At 44.0% G+C, this 25797-nt stretch overlaps 1 protein-coding gene across 17 annotated transcripts in view; it reads left to right on the top strand.

Annotated features, from left to right (window-relative positions):
* Positions 1-25797, top strand: part of clasp2 (cytoplasmic linker associated protein 2) — a 145329-nt gene that overhangs the window by 88156 nt on the left and 31376 nt on the right. For 2 of the 17 annotated variants that reach the window (XM_079523487.1, XM_079523471.1), the window contains exons 19-29: positions 485-502; positions 1763-1867; positions 2090-2116; positions 6764-6949; positions 8066-8110; positions 10540-10647; positions 12719-12828; positions 13015-13038; positions 14387-14539; positions 18574-18665; positions 19917-19980. In XM_079523487.1, the coding sequence (XP_079379613.1) occupies positions 485-502; positions 1763-1867; positions 2090-2116; positions 6764-6949; positions 8066-8110; positions 10540-10647; positions 12719-12828; positions 13015-13038; positions 14387-14539; positions 18574-18665; positions 19917-19980 (932 nt within the window). Of the gene's footprint in view, positions 1-484; positions 503-1762; positions 1868-2089; positions 2117-4268; positions 4293-6763; positions 6950-8065; positions 8111-10539; positions 10648-12718; positions 12829-13014; positions 13039-14383; positions 14540-18573; positions 18666-19916; positions 19981-20894; positions 20955-25797 lie in introns of all 17 variants that reach the window. The other 15 variants (XM_079523481.1, XM_079523477.1, XM_079523483.1 and 12 more) reach the window with 13 other exon arrangements.

The following is a 25797-nucleotide window of genomic DNA, read 5'->3' as shown; positions in this document are numbered from 1 at the left end:
GCATTAACCGGGTCAGATCATAGCGCCACCCTGATGTCTGTCTATCTCTGTATGAACACACATCCCACCCTTTGCTCACCTAACGGCCTCATTCATTCATTCATTCATTCATTCGTTCATTCATTCATTCATTCATTCATTCATAATATAATCATTCAGCTCAGGAGTGGGTCATTCATCTCTAATATCACCAGTCGTGAATAAACGTTACTCCGAGGGAGGGGAGATGCCACGCCCCCACCAAGCAGCTGGCAACATAGTATTGCTATGAAAGGGACGTTATCCTTTTGTCTTGTTGATTTGCAGCCAGTTAGAAACTGTGTGTGTGGTGATGAGTGTGTGTGTGGGGTGATGAGTGTGTGTGTGGGGTGATGAGTGTGTGTGTGTGTGGGGTGATGAGTGTGTGTGTGGGGTGATGAGTGTTAAGGTGACAAGTGATACTTATAAACAACCTACTTTTCTTAATTTCTTTGTCTAACACTAGGGACCAGAACAGACAATGGTAAGATTGTGGTTAGGTGTGTGTGTGTGTGTGTGTGTGTGTGTGTGTGTGTGTAGGGGTGCTTCAATAATCATGTTACCAATTATATATTATTTCATCAAGACATTGGTCAAAATATTAAATCTAGAAGTACATACCGTATGCCAATATGACTTTTAGAGGATTTAGAAGAAGATGATGATGATGTGTGCTATATATATATATATATATAGTATATAATATACTGCATAAGTGCTTGCTAGTACAAGTCACTGTAACCGCGCGCTTAGTTTGCTTTCAAACGACCTGTTGGCTCATCATCATCATCATCAATGTGAACGGCACAGTCCGTTGAAGCGCCCCCTACTGTGCATCGTAGGTGGTTCAGGGTGTGACAGAATGACTGGATAACATAGTGGAATATCGTCTCTGTCGGGTGGAAACCTCATACTGTATGTCCAGAAATAGTTATACTTTTCAAGATTAAAATAAATGGCAAAAGGAGCCGATCTACAAGCTCAAAATGTTGGAGCTTGTAGATCTGCTACATTTGATACTTTTGTGTGACGATGTAACGTGATCAAGTAGGGCAGGGGTTTTCAACCAGTGGTAACCAAGTGGACCCTAACAGATCTTTAACTCTTCAGGAGCGTAACATGAAACCAAATGGACCCGTACGGGTCCATTTGGTTTCATGTTACGCTCCTCAAGAGTTAAATTATTGTTAAACACCTGCATTACTTAATTCGCAAGAAGTCGACACAATTAGAGGATTTGTAGAAGAATTGTTATTTTAATCACGACTCTTATCCAACGACAACAACATATCCAACGTTTTGGGTCTGAGAGGCTAAACGTCAGCAAATGGTGGTCCGTGGCTGAAATGGTGGTCCGTGGCTCAAATGGTGGTCCGTGGCTCAAATGTCAAATAAATAATCGTCCTTGATATGAAAAGGGTTGACAACCACTGAAGTGGGGCATTCATTTACCCCCCAAAAAACACAAAAATAGTAAAAAATGGAGATCAGAGGTTTCTCCCTGACAACACCGATATGTCATTTAACAGTGGCTTCCAGCAGTCAGTTAGTTAGTTAGTTAGTTAGTTACAGTAGTTGCTTGTTGTGGTAGTGCTTCCTAGGAGGGTAGGCTTCATCCTATGGGCGGTGAGTAGTGCACTAGCAGCGGCTGCACTAGGTGACGTAGGGAAGGTAGTGCGCTGTTGTTTTTATGTGTGCGTTTCTGATGGTTTCTCCCTCTGTGCCGCTGCGCTACGCTACGCAGGCCGCATACGTACCAAACAGCAGCTGAGCACCCCCAGCAGCGCCGTGAGCAGCCAGGTGGACTCCCGAGGACGCAGCCGGACCAAGATGGTCTCCCAGTCACAACGTACGTACCACACGTAACGCACTCTCACTCATCCACAGTTTACACCAGTTTGTTTCCACAAATGACTTAATGTCTTGTTGTGGTGCACATGTCAAAAATGTGTGTGTGTGATTGAGAGAGAGAGAGAGAGAGAGAGAGAGGGAGAGAGAGAGAGAGGGGGAGAGAGAGAATCTGTTGCCTGTCATGGTGACAATGCAAATGCAAATGTTCTTGTGCCTTCAGGTTCAGACGAATCCGATTGCACGCCAGGTATTTTGTGTTTGTCAGAGTACAACCGTGTGTGTGTGTGTCTGTTTCTGTGTGTACAGCCGTTATGAAGAGTGGGCCACCTGCTATCGCTCTCATGCCGATCAATAAGTGTTTATATCTGTGGGTATGGATGGAGGAGAGTGTGTGTGCGTGTTCCTCTGCATGTTGTGTGTCACTGAAGGCCAGTCCATACCAATGCAACTCCTTGCAAGCAATGAAACCGTGTCAGAGGCCACTGCAGCGGTGTGGACTGGCCAGTTGCTGACCGGTGCCATTTAACCGTGTCAGAGGCCGCTGCATCGGTGTGGACTGGCCAATTGCAGACCGGTAAGACTTGGAGAACGGTTGCAAGTAGCTCCAAGGAGTTGCAAGCAAGGTTATAATAGATCTAATTTGTTTTAGTTAATTTTTAATATATATATTTCCTTCTAAGTTCGTTTTTTTCAGTTAGTTTTTATTCGTTTTTTATTTTTTAATAATAGCTTTAGTTTGTTTTTATTAGTTGTAGTGTTAGTTTTAGTTTTTTAATACTTTAGGGTTAGGTGCAGGATTGAATAGGTAAGTATTGTGTAACAAAAACATTTTTATTCAGTTACAGATGAACCGCCAACCATCCACAGACGAAAACTAAGGGTCTATAATTTGAGTTTGTTTTACTTTGTTTTGTAAACACAAATCAATTTTACAAAGTTAGGTATCATTTATTTTTTATATATTGTAGTTTTTATTTTATTTTTTTCTTGTTATTCCCTTAGTTTTAGTTAACTATGAATAACCTTGGTTGCAAGGAGTTGCATTGGTGTGGACTGGCCTTTTAGATGCTGTTTGAGCTTGGCTGAATTTGACGTCACACAACAAACAGCGCTGAGCTACTGTAGCCAAACCACTGCAGTGCAAAATATAAATAGCCTGCCTACTCCAGTTCTGGTTGGGTGTGGCACCCATGCATGTACACAGCCACTTTCCAAACTATGTTTTGTGGAATTAGCCGATCTACAAGCTCACAATGCCTCACGATGTGACATCTTGTGAGCTTGTACATCAGCTTTGTTTTGCATCCAAGTATAAAATAAGGCAGGCGTTAGGTGGTTAGAGCGATGTGTTTGACCGATATTGACAAAATGTTGGTCAATGATCAGATTTCCAATAAGAAAACTATAGGAAGGGAGAGGAGGTGTGTGTGTGTGTGTGTGTGTGTGTGTGTGTGTGTGTGTGTGTGTGTGTGTGTGTGTGTGTGTGTGTGTGTGTGTGTGTGTGTGTGTGTGTGTGTGTGTGTGGGCTGCACAATATATCGTTATCGAGGTATGAACTTGCGCAATATCAGTATTGCAAAAAGGCAACAATATCGTGATATAGATATATCGTCATTATAACAATATATTATCAATATATCGTCCACTTCTAAAGCAAGCAACATCCCTCTCTTTTAGCCTGTACCCCTCAGAAAGTAAAGCACCACTCCGTTGCATTGTTAGCCCTGGTCCAGCATTATCGAACTCACTAACACACTTTTTTGAATGTTAAGTTTTGTGCAACACTTAAAATAAAAAATATGACATTTTAACGGTAATATCGTATCGATATCGCAACATTTGGCATGAATACAGAGATATAAGATGTTGTCCATATCGTGTAGCCCTAGTGTGTGTGTGTGTGTGTGTGTGTGTGTGTGTGTGTTTCATTTTAGTTTGGGATATATTTTATGTTCCGTCATCCTGAGCAGGCTTGGCTTCCATCCCTGCCGGCCTTCCCATCATGCATTATTCTCCCTGATCCATCAACCCCGGCTGGCTCACTGTTGTTCTGTTGTTGTTGCTGTTGTTGTTGATTACTTTAAGATGTTTTTTTTTTTTATCAACGCTTTGGTTCTGATGGGTTCCTTTCCTGCTAAATGGATGTCTTTTATCAAAGTTGTGGGCAAAGTTTGGGGCTAGCTTTTATTGTGTATTCGGAACGGCCTGGATCCCGTCACGCGCTCTGTGTTATAACCACCCACCCAACCACCCGTTCAACCCCCCCCTTCCCCCCACCCCACCTTCATGCCGCTAACTCCCATAATGCATCTGGTTTAACCTGCTGTTCCTCCTCCCCTCCTCCTCCACCCTCCTGGGTCTCCTGCTAACCCCTCCCTCCTCCTCCCTCAACCAATCAGGATCTCAGTCCGCTAACGTCGGTGGTAAGATGATTTTTTACTCTCCCCCACCCCATCCCTCACCTCTCGCTGGTTCCACCCACCGGTAATCGGAACGCTCGCCGCAAAACACGCTTTTACTGAGGTTGAATTTAGGAATAAGGTTAGGTTTATGCATAGTTTACTGAGGTTGAGTTTAGGAATAAGGTTAGGTTTATGCATAGTTTACTGAGGTTGAGTTTAGGAATAAGGTTAGGTTTATGCATAGTTTACTAAGGTTGAGTTTAGGAATAAGGTTAGGTTTATGCATAGTTTACTGAGGTTGAGTTTAGGAATAAGGTTAGGTTTATGCATAGTTTACTGAGGTTGAGTTTAGGAATAAGGTTAGGTTTATGCATAGTTTACTGAGGTTGAGTTTAGGAATAAGGTTAGGTTTATGCATAGTTTACTGAGGTTGAGTTTAGGAATAAGGTTAGGTTTATGCATAGTTTACTGAGGTTGAGTTTAGGAATAAGGTTAGGTTCATGCATAGTTTACTGAGGTTGAGTTTAGGAATAAGGTTAGGTTTACTGAGGTTGGTTAGGCATAGTTTTACTGTGACTAAGTTTAGAAATAAGGTTGGGGTTAGGCATAGTTTTACTGTGGTTAAGTTTAGGAATAAGGTTAGGTTTATGCATAGTTTACTGAGGTTGGTTAGGCATCGTTTTACTGAGGTTGAGTTTAGGAATAAGGTTAGGTTTATGCATAGTTTACTGAGGTTGGTTAGGCATAGTTTTACTCTGGTTAAGTTTAGGAATAAGGTTGGGGTTAGGCATAGTTTTACTGTGGTTAAGTTTAGGAATAAGGTTAGGGTTAGGCATAGTTTTACTGTGGTTAAGTTTAGGAATAAGGTTGGGGTTAGGCATAGTTTTACTCTGGTTAAGTTTAGGAATAAGATTATGGTTATGCATAGTTCTACTGAGCTTTCATGTTTTACGAGCGGGTTTTGGGGCGTGCGTTCCTGTATTCCACCCCCTGCCCTCCCTCACATGCACACTGTTAAGGTTCCTTCCTCCTCCCACTCTGGCTGAGGCATGCTGGGATTTGTAGGCAGGCTAGGCACAGAATGTTTAAACGTGGCTGCACGGCTAACCAAGCTGTAAACACACCTGCTTTATTTTTTAATTTTTTGGGTGGGGGTGTGGGGGTCATTTGTATTGTGCTCATCTGTCAGAGGATGTTAGATAAAGGGTCTTGTTATGACAGAGGGTGCATGGCAGGATAAATGCACAAACTCATAATTCATGCGATTATATCTGGGTACCAGTATCGGTAACTGTAACTGACCATGGAAATGGTCTCATTTCTATGTGTCATTTCCAACTTTACACGTTTATCCTGTATCCTCTGCGATTTCTCTCTCCTGATTGGTTGAAATTGGTATCACGACGTGAAAATGCATTTTCTGTCCACTACAGAGCTGGAGAATGCTAGGGACACTCCCGTTACTGAACAAACAATGATTACTGTCACAATACAGAGTTATTTAACACTCATGTTAACAAAAGAATATAATTTACCCTACCTTTTAATTTTGCAGCCTTGTGGATCAGCGAGTGTTATTTTACATACTGTGTAACTGTGTGTCATTATAGAGCTAAAGTAGACGCAGGCTTTGCATTTGGAGACAGAAGGTCTTGGCGGGTGGACTACACTGATTTAAAGAAAAAGACATTTGATTTAGAAATGGTTTCCAAATCCCTCTCGGCCCCCAAGAATCCTTTCTCCAGCTGTGTTCAACTTTGTCATGTTTGCTGTGTTGTTTTTTCTTTTGAGTGTATTCAGCCATTGACCATAGTGTGTTGAAGACCAGAACTTCTACTCGCATACCTCCACAGCAATATCCTGAGTTAACCACTTGAGCCGTAGCATTCCAATTCTGGCGGAAACATTAGCCAATAATTGCCCGTTTTTACAAGCTTACAATGCGTCCTGCTGCAGCGCGTTGTGAGCTTGTAGGTCGGCAAAACGATCGGGGGGGGGGAAACTCGTGCCCATTTTACTACGTCTACACTAGAGCACTGGTTCTCAAAGTGAGGGAGTTCAAAATTCTGTAACTTGTGACAGCAGAGTGAGAAGTGCTTAGTAGTAGTTCACCCAAAATAATGACGTATTTTCGATCAATTTCACACCCCGTGAAGCCTCGAATGCATGGAGATGTTTATTTTGTTTTTTTGTATTTGACTTTTTGTCGAAATTCCTCAGTCAATAATTTGACTCAATGGAGTCTCTGCTCATCCAACGATGACTTCAAGGCTTCACGGGGCGAGTAATCGATGGGGGGAAATTTCGGGGGTGAACTACCTCTCTTTAAAGGAGGATTCTTGAAATCTAATGTTTGAGAACCACTGGTCTAGTGTGTTTAAGTGGTTAATAATGATGTGAAGGAACGGGACTCGCACAAGTAAGGGCTCTGATTTGTCTTTGTGTCTATCCCCACTCCTCTTCCTCTCCTCTCCGGTGGTCCGTCCATGCAGCGGGGAGCAGGAGCGGCTCCCCCGGCCGTCTGCTGACCAGCACGGCCCTCAGCACGCTGGCCACCGGGACCCCCGGGACCCCCAGGGGGGTCCTGTCCGGAGCCGGAGGGTCGGCCCACAGACGCAGCCGCATCCCCCGCAGCCAGGGCTGCTCAAGAGACTCCTCGCCCACGCGGTTGTCTGTCGGTACGCACGCACATACATACACGCAGGTTTTGAATCTGCTCTAAAACTCACTCTGGTGGTGTCGTTGCAACTTTTACACACACACACACACACACACACACACACACACACGTACAGTACCGTACACAAGCCCTCATGTAAGTCAGCTTGATTCTGATACAGTATATGTCCACTATGTACCTCCCAACTGGATTCCATTTAGTTTTAGTCCGGACGAACAAAGACCCCTCAGACTGGGGTTACATTCAGTCAAGCCAGTAACCAGCCAATCATTTACAATGTAGGCATTTAGCAGAAGCTCTTAGTTAACAGTTTGACTGTGGATAATTTAAATCGTGAAATAACCTTCACTGCGTGAGTATTTCACTAACTAAAGTATCATCCCGACGCTAATGTAGGTCCATTTCATGAAAATATGCCTGAATATATTCCAATCGTTTGTAATAGTGTACAAAACTATTCCACAGTCCCGACAATAACAGCTGGGAACTGGGGCACACGGCCACGACCATTGCCCCTCGTTGACTTTGCATTGTGCCTCAATTCTCCAGAAGCCTGAGAACCCTGTGTAACTGTATTTTTTTTCTTCCGGTCACGTGATCCAAACGCGTGACGTGTCCTTACTGTGTCCACTGGAAACCATGTATCACCATGTATCTCTTAAAAGTGATCAAAAACAGCGAATTAAACAATGAAAACAAAAGATGGGGATGTCGTGTTCCGCAGGGATAAGATCTCTTTATCAATTAAGTCGGGAATGTTGTGATCCGCAGTCAAACTGTTAACCAGGAGCAAGGACAACACAAGGTAATACATCAAATGTCATCTAGGATCATGGGTAAACCAAGAACCTATCATCATCAAGCGTGGAGCTCACAAGGCATTGTGGACGTAGATCTGCTTCTGTCAGGCATGGGGCACCATAAGAACACCTTAAGCATAAATGTACGTTGCACGCATGTATATGGCCACACCCACACACTGGACTGCGTTGTGAACCTCAACACCATCTACCCTCCTCTCTTCTGTCCTCTTCTGCCCACACCTCCACTCCTCCTCACTCTGTTCTCCCTCCTCCTCCTCCTCCCATGGCCTCCTTCGGTGCACCTCCTCCAGCCCCTTCCAGCATTAGTTCCATCTACAACGGAGCGAGCAGAGGAGGTAAGACCCCCGACAAGCCGACCGACCGAACAGCCATCCATCTCTCTCTCTCTCTCTCTCTCTCTCTCTCTCCCCCTCAAATACACCACAGCAAAACCCTGTCTGTTGTCGTGGTTGGCTGGCATGCATTCCCACAATCCACCTCTCTCTCTAATTAACACCCTCTTAACGACCCCTCCCGCTGCCAGGCTGTTGATGTTGTTGTTGTTGTTGTTGCGGTGACTGGTTCCCATGGCGATTTGAGGACCCTCCCTATACCGCCTCTCACCTCCCCTACTAATCAACCAAGATAAGACGAGTAATGAATTATCTTGAATTTTCCCTGCAAGATCTGTGCAGCTTCATGGATCCCTTCATAACCAACCAACCGCCCTCCGACAGGGCTGCGATTAACCCCCCCTCACCCCCTGATTGGTCCGATTCGCGGACGCTGTCGGCCAATGATCGGCTCCCTCCCTCCCTTTATAATGGAGGGAAAGAAATCACAGACCAACCGAACCGCCTCCCACCCCACCTTCTCCTCATCTCCACATTCACCCTCACTTCACTTTCTCTACTTCTGTCGACTCTACGTGTTGTGTGTGTGTGTGTGTTTTTGTGGAGTGAGATCAACTGCTGTATTTACATGTGAGCCAGGCACAGTGAGTGTGCCAGCTTGTGTTCCACCTTCTGTTGTGTGAGTCTTCTAAAGCAGGCGACACTATGGTGAGTGACCCACCGGTGTTCATTTTGACCGCAAATTTGGAATTCGTTTTATTAATAATTAATTTAGTTTTTGTCACATTTTAGTCATCTGAAATGTTTTAGGTTAATTCAAATGTTGGTTAACTTTAATATCATAAGACTTTAGTCGTCTAAATCTACAGCTTAGGGGGTGAATACGTTAGTTAGACATACTAACAGACCGACAGGCATTGGTCCGACAACACTGTCGCTCCCGACATGCGTGGCCGGTTAAAACACTATTTAATAACATGTTAGATTGTGAGGAAAAAAGTCAGTTTAGCAAAACGTTAATCCGAGCATGAATCCAAGCAGTAGGTCCTCACAAGTATAGTACACCACTACACAAAGGTCCACTCCTCACAAGAATGGAAAACTGCTACACAGACGTCCTAGCAAGAAGTCTAATTGTCGGGAGCTCGGATTGCGTGCCAAAGCAAAGCAAAGTTACTATATTTACCCAGGGTAACTGGACTAAGCATCAGATACTTGTTTACAGCCAGACCCTGCTCATAGAACATTTCATGGTAGTGGTTCAATGCCTTGCTCAAGGGCACTTCAGCGGTGGTAATTTTAACGTGCCGGTCCGGGGATACGAACTGGCGACCTTCCGGTATCAAGACCGCTCCGCAAACCGTTCGGCCACCGCTGCCACTGCTCAGGGAGACGGTCAGCCTACTCAAGCTGCAGACACAAATACCCTATGTCACCCTATGTTTTGGCTGGGTCGGCCACTTTAGCTACGTTGTCGTGTGGATGGAGATACTTTTATATACGGGGGCATTTAGATTTTCAAAAACGAAAAGGGAAAAACCTCCGTTTAAAGAAATACCTGTGTATGACGTGTGTACGAAGCCTGAGGGTTTGTTTTGTGTCTCCAGTTCCCAGGTACCCGTTATTTTATTTGGAATAGGGGGGATGCCAGATGTGCACGGTTGCATTGAATGTTAAATGTCAAATACGCGACAAGACTCCATAACGATCATGTAAGCTCACACAAGGTCAGCCATGATCTGCACTCTGACTCTTTGAAAGGGCAACGGTGAGCAGGCTTCGAATGCATCGATACTAAAATAATCAGACAGTCCTTTTTCTTTGCGGTGAAAATTCTATGTATTTATTCTTCTACATCACACTTGTGGGGTTTATTAAGAGAAGTTGTAAGGGACACAATTTTTGTTTTTCAACAATAAACAAAGTAAATGCAAATAAAAAATAATCAGACAGTACGTGGCTGCCCAAACTAGCTAACTAGGCTGTGTGTTCACTCCACAGGCAAACAGTGGCACAGCCATCACGCAGTTGTTTTTACCACTCATCACGTGTTGCCTGCTTTAGCCAACTTCCTCCCCCGATGTGTTGAGAATGATGCGACCACCCTTGCTGCCTAAGGCCGGCGCCCGTTTAACTCCCACTGTCACCTGTCTTGTTAGTTTGTCTCTCTTTCCTCTCCTGTCTTGTTAGTTTGTCTCTCTTTCCTCTCCTGTTTCATGTGCCTCAGTCATATATCCTGGCTCTGCGTCCCCTTGTTCCTCTCTCTGTCTAAAATATGCGTCTTATATTCTCTCTCCATCTGTGTGCCCGTGTCTCTCTGTTTCTCTCTTACTGTCTCCTTTACTCCCTCACTGCTTCTCTTCTTCCCCTCCTCCCCACTCCCCTCTCCCTGTCCCTGCGTGGCGTCGGGGTGCTCGCCTCGGTGTGTCCAGCCCGGGGCAGCCGTATCCCCCGGCCCAGCATGAGCCAGGGCTGCAGCCGCGAGGCCAGCAGGGAGAGCAGCCGCGACACCAGCCCCGTACGCTCCTTCACCCCGCTCGGTGAGTAGTATGCTAAACCTCCGCCCATCTGCCTCCACCCACCTCCACCCAGAGCACAGATGGCAGGCAGCCCATCCCCTTGACCGCTCTGTAAAGGTAGCTCTCCACCAAACGGGCTACTTACTACAGACTTGCAGTCGAATGAAGTCAGGAAAGAATAGGTTGCTGAATGCACCCTGAGAGCCGACACAGACAGACGGCTACTATGGTGCTAAAAATTGCCTATGGCTCCATGTCTTTTTCAACAACAAGCCTGCTGCTTTCCAACGCTTCCCTACAACTTGCGACCTGACGTGACAGTGTACCCACTGCCCATTCAACTGTAGATTTTCGGCAACCGATGCTTTCCAACACTTAACGCCACCAACGTTGGTGCAGTGCAGAGCTACCTTAAGGAAGGAGAAAGAAACACATGGGAAGATGGAGAAGACTCGTCTCTGCAGCGTTTTATTTCCGTCCTTTTCGTCTGAGAATCTTCTTAACTTCCAAGATATTTGACAGTTTTTCACATGCAGTATTTCAACATGGAGATGTGTTGTGGCATTCTAGACGCACAGGCACAAACACATGCATGAACATTCACACAAACACCTGCATGGTGGCGTTTAGTGTTTTTACTGCATGGTTGAGGTCGTTTCCTCTCCACTCTCACGGACTCACACTCAATCTGTTCTAACAGCGAGCGCCTTGCGTGTGTGCGTGTGTGTGCGTGTGTGCGTGTGTGTGTGTGTGTGTGTCTCTGACTCGAACTGTGTGTCTCTCTCTGACTCGAACTGTGTGTCTCTCTCTGACTCGAACTGTGCGTGGTTCTGGGTTGCAGCAACGAGGAGCTACTCTCGCTCCACGGGAGCTCTCCATGGGAGTCCTGATGTTTTCGGGGCTGCAGGTGAAGGCTGAGTACCTCTAATACGCGTCCGTCCGTCCGTCACCCAACCACCCCGATCCGTTTAATGCCATCAACTTTACATTTTCTTTTCATTCCTATTTTATTTTCTAGGTTAACGGCATTTTTTTTTGTATCCGTCCACTTCCTCTCTTTTTTACTTTTGTTTAAAACCTCCGCTGGCTCCTGTTTGTTATTTTTATTATTCCATTCCGCTCCTGGACGGCGTGTTTCTGTCAGTCCGAAGCTTCACGTGGAATCGCATGTTTCTGCTCTGTTCAGTTGCCAGGCCAACCGTCCCATACCTGAATAGTTTTTTCCTAAGGGTTGCTTTGTTTTATTGATTTTTTTTTTGTTTAGTTTTTTCTCTCATCGATTGTTTCCTTATTATTTGGCTCCTCCCCCGGTCCCCCAGTGTTGAGACTCTCAACACCACCACCCTGCTGTGTTTTGTCAACCATGAACCATACTTACAGTTGGAGGCCATCGATATTGTCCTTTTCTTTTTGCTGAGGTTTGCGTGATCTGCGCAAAAGGACAGTTAACCCATTTTGGGCGGGAACCCCTTTTGGTGTTTTAAACATTGTTATAATTTAGCTATTGAAAAATAGCAGATCTACAAGCTCATAGCGCGCCACCGAGTGGCGCGCTACGAGCTTGTAGGTCTGCTATTTTTGAAAAATCGTGAAAATATTTATTTCAGAAAACTGGAGGATTTAGAAGGATTTTTTTTAAATTTTGAGGTCAGGCCTAAATGGGTCAAATGATAAGGGACAATATCGGTGGCACCCAACTGTACTTACTTATTTTTATACTCATTTATTTTGATCCTCGAACCATGCTTACTTTATTTATACTTGTTGATTTTAATCCATGAACCATGCTTACCTTCCCTGTCATGTAACCAGTGTTGCAAGAAGTACTCTGATGTTTTACTAAAGTATAAGTACTCTGTTAGAAGTAAAAGTCTTGCATTCACAACTTGACTTGTAGAAAAAGTGCAACAATGGCACTTTCTTCTGTTACTTTTGATGCTTTTGAATTATGAATCCTGAAAAGTAACAGTTTTGACAGACGATAGATATCACAGCAAAAGTCTGTAATGTCTCTCCTGTGACACTTAACTCTCTCTGTCTCTGTCTCTCTGTCTCTCTCTGTCTCTCACTCACTGTCCTGTCCTCTCCACAGGTTCGGGGTTAATCGGTATGAGCCAGTCCAGTCGTCTGTCCTCGTCGGTGAGCGCCATGCGGGTCCTCAACACGGGTTCAGACGTGGAGGAGGCCCTCGCAGATGCCCTGGTACACACACACGCGCGCGCACACACACACGCGCACGCACACACAGAACACATGCAAATTAGACACATGTATTTCTGTGATGTACCCTACTACTACTATGTATGTATGCATGTATCCTTACCGTATGTATGTGTTTTTTCCGCTGTCTAACCCACGGTTCTCACTTCTTGTTTAAAACGCTGTCAGCTGTTGGGAGAACTGCGGACCAAGGTCAGCTTCCACTCCTAACCTGTGTGTGTGTAGTTGTTGTTTTTCGTGCATGCAATGATGCCGTCCGTCCTTTTAGACTAGTAACGCTGGTTCTTAATCTGCACTCCCAATGCAATGATGCTGTCGTTATAGACTAGCACAGTGGTTCTCAATGTTTGATGTTTAGGAGCCAAATGCACCCTTAAGGCTCATTCATAGTCTGGATTTTCGGTGGTGAGGTGACCACCGCTCCGGTGGTGAGGTGACCACCGCTCCGGTGGTGAGGTGACCACCGCTCCGGTGGTGAGGTGACCACCGGAGCTGTAACAACGTGGAGCGGTGGTGAGTAAAAACAGAGAGAAGGGCTGGGGAGAGCGGTGGTTTGCTCTTCACCGCGGCTCAGTGACGCCATGTTGTAGTTCGGTGGTCACCTCACCACCGTAAAAAGCAGACTATGAACAACGCTTTAGGGGTCTGTAAGGACTGGGGGTCCCTTAGGGGTCTGTAAGGACTGATGGTCTTTGAAATGGAAAAAACATTGAGAGCCACTGCTCCGGTAAACATCTGTCGTTCTGTTTGTACAGGTGGCGGAGGTCCTTGAATTAACTTGAATTCTTATTGGAATGTGATTTATATTTTATTTAGATATGTACTCTACAATACATACTGGGACGTGTTCTCCTTGAAACACATAGACATTGTTCACCTCACAACAAAACATGAGGAGTGTGTTCTGAAACGGATGGTATACAGTTAGTTTAGTCACTCAGAGACCAGGGGTTTGAATCCTCTGCCTTGCATCCGGCAGAGGATTCAACTGGGCACTTTCAACAAACACAATTGGCCGTTGTTTGCAGGAGGGAAGCCGGGGCGGGGAGGGAGTTCGTTCACGTCACCTTTCAGAAGGGGTGTTGGAACTGTGAGGAACAAGGTGCTCCTGCTCCTGCTCTACGTTCCATATGTATAGGAGGAGGCTTGTGGTTTCAATAGAGCGCGGGCACATATACATGCGAAGAAGCGGCAAGAAAGCGCCTAGAGCAGGCGTCTCCTCCTGGTTTTTAAACAGCTGGTGGATGAAAATGACGCTCGCACGCGGCTTCAACTTGTAGCGTCGGCAAAGCGTTTCAGTTTTTTTGCCGAAACTACAAGTTGAAGTTCCATGCACCGGAAGAGACCACTGGACTAGGCGTTTCTTGACGCGACAGTGTAGTTGTACTCATAGTTCATACCATCCCTAGGATAACCCACTCCCAAGACCAACCGACCTCCGCATTGACGAGCTGCCACCTGAAAAACTATGTTTCGAGTAGTTACTATAATCTGTCTTGTTATATGCCCCACTACTGCCCTCCTCCCTCCCTCGCAGAAGAAACCGGCGAGACGGCGCTACGAGAACTACGGCATGTACTCGGACGACGACGCCAACAGCGACGCGTCCAGCGCCTGCTCGGAGCGCTCCTACAGCTCCAGGAACGGAGGCGCCATCCCCACCTACATGAGACAGACCGAGGACGTAGCCGAGGTCAGTGACAATCTGATAATATATTATACACCACCCACATCCCTCACCTACATGAGACAGACCGAGGGCGTGGCCGAGGTCAGTGGCACCACCCAATCTACACATATACACCTCCACCCAATCTACACATGTACACCAACACCCAATCTACACATATACACCAACATCCAATCTACACATATACACCACCACCCAATCTACACATATACACCACCACCCAATCTACACATATACACCTCCACCCAATCTACACATATACACCACCACCCAATCTACACATATACACCACCACCCAATCTACACATATACACCTCCACCCAATCTACACATATACACTTCCACCCAATCTACACATATACACCTCCACCCAATCTACACATATACACCACCACCCAATCTACACATATACACCTCCACCCAATCTACACATATACACCAACATCCAATCTACACATATACACCAACATCCAATCTACACATATACACCAACATCCAATCTACACATATACACCAACATCCAATCTACACATATACACCACCACCCAATCTACACATATACACCAACATCCAATCTACACATATACACCAACATCCAATCTACACATATACACCAACATCCAATCTACACATATACACCAACATCCAATCTACACATATACACCACCACCCAATCTACACATATACACCACCACCCAATCTACACATATACACCACCACCCAATCTACACATATACACCAACATCCAATCTACACATATACACCAACATCCAATCTACACATATACACCAACATCAAATCTACACATATACACCAACATCCAATCTACACATATACACCACCACCCAATCTACACATATACACCAACATCCAATCTACACATATACACCAACATCCAATCTACACATATACACCAACATCAAATCTACACATATACACCAACATCCAATCTACACATATACACCAACATCAAATCTACACATATACACCAACATCCAATCTACACATATACACCAACATCCAATCTACACATATACACCAACATCCAATCTACACATATACACCAACATCCAATCTACACATATACACCAACATCAAATCTACACATATACACCAACATCCAATCTACACATATACACCACCACCCAATCTACACATATACACCAACATCCAATCTACACATATACACCAACATCCAATCTACACATATACACCAACATCAAATCTACACATATACACCAACATCCAATCTACACATATACACCAACATCAAATCTACACATATACACCAACATCCAATCTACACATATACACCAACATCAAATCTACACATATACACCAACATCCAATCTACACATATACACCAACATCCAATCTACACATATACACCAACATCAAATCTACACATATACACCAACATCCAATCTACACATATACACCAACATCAAATCTACACATATACACCAACATCCAATCTACACATATACACCACCACCCAATCTACACATGTACACCAACATCCAATCTACACATATACACCACCACCCAATCTACACATATACACCTCCACTCAATCTACACATATACACCAACATCAAATCTACACATATACACCAACATCCAATCTACACATATACACCACCACCCAATCTACACATATACACCACCACCCAATCTACACATATACACCAACATCCAATCTACACATATACACCACCACCCAATCTACACATATACACCACCACCCAATCTACACATATACACCAACATCCAATCTACACATATACACCACCACCCAATCTACACATATACACCACCACCCAATCTACACATATACACCAACATCCAATCTACACATATACACCAACATCCAATCTACACATATACACCAACATCCAATCTACACATATACACCAACATCCAATCTACACATATACACCAACATCCAATCTACACATATACACCAACATCCAATCTACACATATACACCTCCACCCAATCTACACATATACACCACCACCCAATCTACACATATACACCACCACCCAATCTACACATATACACCACCACCCAATCTACACATATACACCAACATCCAATCTACACATATACACCAACATCCAATCTACACATATACACCAACATCCAATCTACACATATACACCAACATCCAATCTACACATATACACCACCACCCAATCTACACATATACACCAACATCCAATCTACACATATACACCAACATCAAATCTACACATATACACCAACATCAAATCTACACATATACACCTCCACCCAATCTACACATATACACCAACATCAAATCTACACATATACACCAACATCCAATCTACACATATACACCAACATCAAATCTACACATATACACCAACATCAAATCTACACATATACACCTCCACCCAATCTACACATATACACCTCCACCCAATCTACACATATACACCACCACCCAATCTACACATATACACCTCCACCCAATCTACACATATACACCACCACCCAATCTACACATATACACCACCACCCAATCTACACATATACACCAACATCAAATCTACACATATACACCAACATCAAATCTACACATATACACCAACATCAAATCTACACATACACCACCACCCAATCTACACATATACACCACCACCCAATCTACACATATACACCAACATCCAATCTACACATATACACCAACATCCAATCTACACATATACACCAACATCCAATCTACACATATACACCACCACCCAATCTACACATATACACCACCACCCAATCTACACATATACACCAACATCCAATCTACACATATACACCAACATCCAATCTACACATATACACCAACATCCAATCTACACATATACACCAACATCCAATCTACACATATACACCAACATCCAATCTACACATATACACCAACATCCAATCTACACATATACACCTCCACCCAATCTACACATATACACCACCACCCAATCTACACATATACACCACCACCCAATCTACACATATACACCACCACCCAATCTACACATATACACCAACATCCAATCTACACATATACACCAACATCCAATCTACACATATACACCAACATCCAATCTACACATATACACCAACATCCAATCTACACATATACACCACCACCCAATCTACACATATACACCAACATCCAATCTACACATATACACCAACATCAAATCTACACATATACACCAACATCAAATCTACACATATACACCTCCACCCAATCTACACATATACACCAACATCAAATCTACACATATACACCAACATCCAATCTACACATATACACCAACATCAAATCTACACATATACACCAACATCAAATCTACACATATACACCTCCACCCAATCTACACATATACACCTCCACCCAATCTACACATATACACCACCACCCAATCTACACATATACACCTCCACCCAATCTACACATATACACCACCACCCAATCTACACATATACACCACCACCCAATCTACACATATACACCAACATCAAATCTACACATATACACCAACATCAAATCTACACATATACACCAACATCAAATCTACACATATACACCACCACCCAATCTACACATATACACCAACATCAAATCTACACATATACACCAACATCAAATCTACACATACACCACCACCCACACCATCCAATCTAGTATGATCAAGCAGGGCGTTCATTTAAGTTAGAATACGGAGATTAGAGGTTTCTGCCCGACAGCTTCGACATGTCAAAACAGGTAATAATGGCAGAAAATAATTTATGTGAAAAAAGGGGGCTTAAACCAATGTCCACGCACAAACCTTGTGTGTGTGTGTGTGTGTGTGTGTGTGTGTGTGTGTGTGTGTGTGTGTGTGTGTGTGTGTGTGTGTGTGTGTGTGTGTGTGTGTGTGTGTGTGTGTGTGTGTGTGTGTGTGTGTGTGTGTGTGTGTGTGTGTGTGTGTGTGTGTGTGTGTGTGTGTGTGTGTGTGTGTGCGTCCATCCAGGTGTTGAACCGCTGTGCCAGTGCCAACTGGTCTGAGAGGAAGGAGGGGCTCCTGGGTCTTCAGGCACTGCTCAAGAACCAGCGCACACTCAGGTCAGCCAATCACAGAGCAGCATTCCCACCCTAGTCTCACACACTCAGGTCAGCCAATCACAAAGCAGCATTCCCACACTAGTCTCAGATCAGAGGTCTCCACCGTCACCATCGATCAATATGGTGACGTAATGATTCTGAGATTTTAAAAAAACACACCCGTGTCCAATGGGAATTTAATCTTTGTGTAGGACAAAAATAGCCTATTTGATCGGCCACATACGACGTAAATTCTCCATTCATTTTCAATGGGAATTTAATGTTTGTGTAAGACAGAAATACCGATTTGCTGAATATAGCAAAAATCACTCGTGTGAACTGAGGGGCGCTCTTATCATCATACATCATCATACATCACATCCCGTGCTCAGCCAATCAAATCATCGCCATGGGGTGATCAGCCACTCAAATCATACAATCAGTCTACACCATTCTAGCGGCCCATATACAGTACATTGAATTTAGATTTCCATGGAGGTATCAGTGGTTGGAGATCTCTGATCATCTACCTACGCTGGCAATAGGCTCTATCTATGCACACAGAATAACTGTTCCTACTACCGGCCGGGGCCCCCTCCCTACTTCCTTCACCGGTGACATGTTACTGATGATACTAATGAAGGCTCTGTTCCATTGTTGTCAAACAGAGTCAGGGTGCTGCTATTGTGCATGTTGGCTCACTGGAAACACTCTGCTACACCAGTGGGTCTCAACCAAGTGTCCTTGTGTGAGTTCCAAATGGCCCCAAACGGGTGTGTAACTCTTGAGAGTGTACAAATGGAATTTATGGAACCAAATGAACCTGTAAGGGTCCATTTGTACACTCAGAGTTATGGGAGTCCTTGAAATTAAACACGTTTGAGAACGGGCACCCACTGGCCTAGTGGTCCATGCGCATGCCACATATGATGAGACAGACGACAGCGAGTCGCGTGTTCGAGTCCCGTTCATGACGACCTTTGCTGCATGTCTCAATCTTCACTTGTATCTATCAATAAAGGCAGAAAAGCCTAAAACAAATCATTAAAAAATATATTTTTTTTTGAGAACCACTGTGCTACAATAAATGAAACGGAGTACAACTGGTAAGACCTGTGTAGGAAGTAGGGAAGGGGTCCAAGTTCTTTCCGAAATGGCTGCTGTGTGTGCATAGAGCCTATTGCCACCCCAGTCCACCTTCACGGGCGGAGAGAGTCCAGTCCGGTGCGGTGCATCCTCCATGACGTAGTTTTGTTGTTGTTTTCTCTGCAGTCGGGTGGAGCTGAAGAGACTGTGTGAAATCTTCACACGGATGTTTGCCGACCCTCACAGTAAGGTATGGTCTCTGCATGCAGCGCAAGTGCACGCCAACACACACACGCTCGCACGCACACACGCGCGCGCTCATTCACAAACCATCCATTATTCACCTCCACTTTGAGTTTGACCTCTGTTCCTTTGTTTATCCCTCCACCGTACAATGTACCGGATTCTGCCGAAAAAAAACTGGAAATACTCCATGGATTCCCCACACACACACACACACACACACACACACACACACACAGCCATTCACACACAAACACACACACAAAATAACAAGGGCAGTCACTCACAACCATCATACTTTCACACACACACACACACACACAGACACACACACACACACAGACACACACAGCATGCAGAGCGTGCGACGACAGCCGCCTGGCGTTTTAACGGCATGCAGTGCCTGAGTATTTTACAAACAAAGTCAATATTCTTCTTTTTTTGCTTTGTTGCGTGTGACCTCTCACTCCCTCCGCCGCCCAATGGGGCGACTCTGTCACTGTCCCTCGTCGGCCAATCAGTGGCCTCGTTGCTCACTCACTGCAACCCCTGCCCCCCCCTTCCACCTCCTTCCCACACCACGCCTCTTCTGGGGTCCATGACACACACACACACACACACACACACACAAAAGAGTTCTATTGAAGCCTCAGCTATACAGTACTTGGTTGCGAAGTCAAGTATAAATCACCCATAAGTCTCTTTGGCTGCCAAGAACCTCCTTCTTCCTCCTGACTAACCGGCTGCCCCCCCCCCCCCCCCCCCCCCCCCCTCTCTCAACCTCCCCCTCAAACCCGACAACTTCGTCACCCTTTTTTCCGGCGTTTTTTTCTTTTAATTTGACCTTGAGTGTTTTCCCCCCACGACGCACACACACACACACACATAAACGTTTGACGGTGACGATTTGGTGACTTTCAGCGAGACTGCGGCAGAGCGTACGGAACGGCAGATTCCGGTATAAGCTCAGCCTCCTTCAAGGTACACCTCTCCTCTCCCATCCTCTTCTCTCCTCTACTCTACTCTTAACTCTCTCTCCTCTTCTCTCATCTTCAATTCAATTCAGTCTTTATTTCAGACTCAGGGGAATCCATATCACAATTAAATATCACACCCGTGTGAAGTGAGGGGCGCTAATACATTAAAGTCTAACTCATGTTGATTAGGTGATGTAATGGTGATTTAAAACAAAGGGTGCAAACACAAACATTAAACGACATTAACAATAAAGAGACAATATGACGTAATGAGGCACATTATGACGTAAATTTCCCCTTCATTGTCAATGGCGTTTACAAAACAAACATTGAACTAAAGACAAACATTAAACCTGTATATAGGAGGGGCTAGCGCCCCTCAAAAACACAACATCATATATACAAAGAATAGAAAAAGAAATATACAATAAAAATAGTTCCAGGTTCAGTTTAGAACATACAGACAAGTGCGGCAATGGTTCCACAGTCTAGAGGAGAACCTGACAGAAATACGTATAGGGTTAGTTTAGTTATGACGTCAATTACTGACTCGGATGCCCTACACATAAATCTATACATAAGATTGCGTAGCACAGCAGAGCATGTGGGGACCCCAACACTGACAAACATCTGGCTTGCAATGGAGCTTCTTGGAGCTCTCAGTAGCAACCTCATACAGTCATCATAAGCCACTGTCAGTTGTCCGATACTGGCTTGTTTGTAGCGACACCACAGGTGGGCGGTATACAGAGGTGTACAGAAAGATTTAAAAAGTGAAATCTTCACCGGTACTGAGCACATGCTACATTTTCGACACAGCATGTTTCCTTGAGCATACAGCTTGTTCCTACGCTGTCTATATAATATGTCTTTGTCATCAGAGAGGACTTTTGAGATGATATGGCACAAATATGTAATCTCACTGCAGACACTAAGGACAGAGCCAAAGAGATAGAAGTCAGGGACGGTTAATTGTCTATCTTCTCTCCTCTTACACTCTTCTTCTCTCTCATCTTCTCTCCTCTCGCCCTACACTCCTCTCTCAGCTCCTTAATCATCCTCCATCATTTTTGGTTTTGTTGGACTATTTTCCACTGCTGTGTGCACATACTGCAATGCCACTCGTCAGGTTCTGCAGATTTGTTTATTTCTTCCCCTTGATTGTACTGAATTTGGGACGACCGACCGACTGGCATGCTTATCTCTCTCAGAATGTTTTTATTTTATTCTTCCTAGCATTGTGTGCACAAAGGTGCACTTTTACAGATTTGGAGACTGGATTTTAGGGCTGCACAATTAACTAATGTATTGCCGTTGACGTCCTATTTCCCAATGGTTCTCCCTGCCCATGAGGTCTTTGATGTATTTTTGAGTTATTTATTGATTCAGAATAGAGCGTCGCAGTCCCGTCCCCTTTCATGACGACGAGCAGCACGGAAAATAATTTGCCATGCATTTTTCCCGTAAACGTTTCAAAAAGTCTTTATTTAAAGATCTGTAAGCCTCGGACAAAGCCAACTCGGATCGTGACAAATCATGACAATAAACACAATCTTTCTGATTATTTGTTCGGCCCAAAAAATTGTGTTTGTTGTCATGATTTGTTGGCTTTGTTTGAGGCTTACAGGTCTTTAAATAAATACTTTTGGAAATGTCTATGGGGAAAATTTATGGGAAATTCTCTTCTGGGTCCCTCGTCGTTCTGAAAGGGGGCGGGACTGAAACGCTCTATAGTCTTGCTGATATCCGGTCGCTAGGCAACACTCGCTTCTGCTGTGGTCCATCAGTGAAATGTTTCCCTTCCATTATAAGACACGATCTTTATCTGCATTTTTCTCGGGATTGAGGCTCAGATTGAGGTGATTGAACTGAACGTTGGCAGAGGCGAGCTCAAAAAGAAAAAAAAAACTATTAGAATATTAACGTTTCTGATGAAAGTGAAAGTAACGATCGGCAGAATAGTTATGGCCGATGTTTACTTCCGGTTCTTTAGTTGTGGATTTCGGGGTTTTCAAAATAAAATACCCGTATTGTCCCGAATATAAGACGACTCTGATTATAAGACGACCCGTATTTTTCAAGACTCATTTTTGGAAAAATAACATTGAATGTCAAATAGTCTAGTCCCCGATTCTAATACGACCAGTTTTTTAGGATATTTCCATTGGAAAAAAAACGTAGTCTTATATTCAGGCCAATAGGGTACACCTTTTCTACGGCCTGCGATGAGGGACATTTGACTGAAATGTCCCTCAGAATAGAGTGTCGGCAGTAAATGAGTTAATTGAAGATAATGGAAAATGGTTATTTAATGTTTGGCAATTGCACACCTTATTTGGTCAGCTCCGTCATATGGCGATCTATAAGCTCACAAGGCGTTGTGAATGATGCAACATGTTGTGAGTCCTCAGGTCTTTCAAAAGATTTTTTGAACGATTCTGAAAATGTTCGCCTATAATGACACGCCCAAAATAAGGACGCCCGGATAAATGTGGCTAATAATCGTGTTTTGGACTACAATTTTAGCCATAATTGTGCAGCCCTTGTGAATTTGATAAGGGGTGTGTGTGTGTGTGTGTGTGTGTGTGTGTGTGTGTGTGTGTGTGTGTGTGTGTGTGTGTGTGTGTGTGTGTGTGTGTGTGTGTGTGTGTGTGTGTGTGTGTGTGTGTGTGTGTGTGTGTGTGTGTGTGTGTGTGTGTGCACGTGCGTCTGCTGCACGCACCCGCTCAAACTACGAGCAAGCATGTGTGTGTGTGATGTTGATGGTGTGCGTCGACGTGTCAGAGTGTGTGCGTGTCAGAACTCTAACTGTCATTGTGTCTCTCTCCTCCCATCATGCCTCGCTCTGCGGTTCTCTCTGTAGAGAGTAAGTTTTCAACGACATCATTTATTACATCATGAGTAATAAAGTGTCTTGTGATTGGCTGTGGTGGATGTGTCACATTAATAATAAAGTGTCTTGTGATTGGCTGTGGATCTGTCACATTAACGATAAAGTGTCTTGCAATTGGCTGTGGATCTGTCACTCACATTAATCCCGCTGGGCGACTACTAATGATGATCGCTACCGTGGCAACGGCACATAAACAATAACACTAGTGGCTCACTAACCTGCCCGGGTGATGATGTCACTCACCTTCCCATTGGTTGTCTAGGACACTGGTACTCAACCCACGGGGTCAGAATCTAACCAATCAGCATGCAATGACTGGTTTCGTTTTAATATAACGTGTCATGATTGGTGCCTCTGGCTTCTTCAGTGTGTTTACATGCATCATAATCCTCATTAAATCACATTATTGAAATGGTCAAAAACACCCCGATTAGCTCATTGAAACACAGATTTATTTTTTAAATGTCTTAAAGGACCACTCCACCACTTTTCAACCTATCTTCATATAGAGCACCGAAGTCCTGACGTCACTGCCCTCTACTACCAGTAGAGGGCAGTGAGCTCAAAGGTTCATGTATGTTTTTATAAGCATTGTACTCTCCATAGGGGGATTTTAGATCGCCTCATATAAGAACTGTGTTTGAAAAATAAACCGATCACCCCGGCCTTTTCACTCATATGGATATGAAGCATCGACTGAAGGTGGAAATGTACAAATATACCCAAAGAGTAACAAAATAAGCGTTAGAAACGAGCCAAACAACCCAGAGACTACATTTCCGGGTAGGCTGCTTCTTCCCGCAGCCCGTCGCACAACAGAAACTGAACGTTAATTACGTTTATTTTTATTTTATTGATATATAATGTATCGTGGTTAGTACGAGTCGAGTCACCACCAGCTGAGCTTACGTCAACGAGGAATCTCAGGAACGCAATATGTTGACAGCTGGGCGTGACGTATATGCTCAGCGACATTGCATTCATATGTAGTTTCAAGGCTTTTGCGGTCACATTAATTCCATTTTCTCTAGAAACTGGCTGTATCAAATATGAATGGACATCATTAACGACGCACAGCCACTCCCCTGACAGAAACGCAGAGGTGGTCGGTTTATTTTTCAAACACAGTTCTTATATGAAGCGACCTAAAATCGCCGGTTGGGGATCTCAATGCAAATAAACAAATACATGAACCTGGAGATTGACGACCTCTACTGAAAGTGACGTCAGACTTCGGAGCTCTATACTAGTCCTCACTAATAAACATTTTTTTCTACTCGGTCTGTGTCTCATAGGAGGACTGTGGGCAGTTCAGAAACCCGTCCACCAGTGACATCATCGATGGGGAATCCAAGCTATTAGAAACTGCAGGCTTTCTAGTACTGAAAAGTTGCAATACAAAAATGGAAGCCATTATTCTCATGATAATACAAATCTAAACAATTTTGTAAAAAAAAATTGTTTAAAAACGATGATGTCACTGGTGGACGGGTTTCTGAACTGCACACAGTCCTGCTATGAGAAGCAGACTGAGTAGAAAAAAATGGTGCCATTTTATCATGTTTATTAGTGAGGACCAATTATATGAAGATGGGTTGAAAAGTGGTGAAGTGGTCCTTTAAATATGTAGAGAAACGTGAATACTAATAACCACCTGAACCATGTAAAAGAATACCGTAGTTGCATTAACGTGACAAATTGTAAAGGGACATTATTTTCAACCTAAAAATCCCATTGTTTTGATGGTAGAGGAATACGTTTAATGAATGTATGTTTGCCTGATGGCGGTGAAACACATCGTTTGACGACATTGTTTTCCTGATGCCAACATTTTGTGGAGACATACAGAGAAGACATTTATAAGTCACATCAATTCAATGCGGAGGAGCATCATTGGTATGAGAAAACAAAAATGACATACGCATTGTCAAAGCGAGTGTCAAAAACATACAAA

Source organism: Electrona antarctica (assembly GCF_951216825.1).
Source record: "Electrona antarctica genome assembly, chromosome: 15".
Classification (NCBI taxonomy): Eukaryota; Metazoa; Chordata; class Actinopteri; order Myctophiformes; family Myctophidae; genus Electrona; species Electrona antarctica.
Note: the sequence above shows the minus strand (reverse complement) of the source record. Positions and strands in the feature narration are given on the sequence as shown.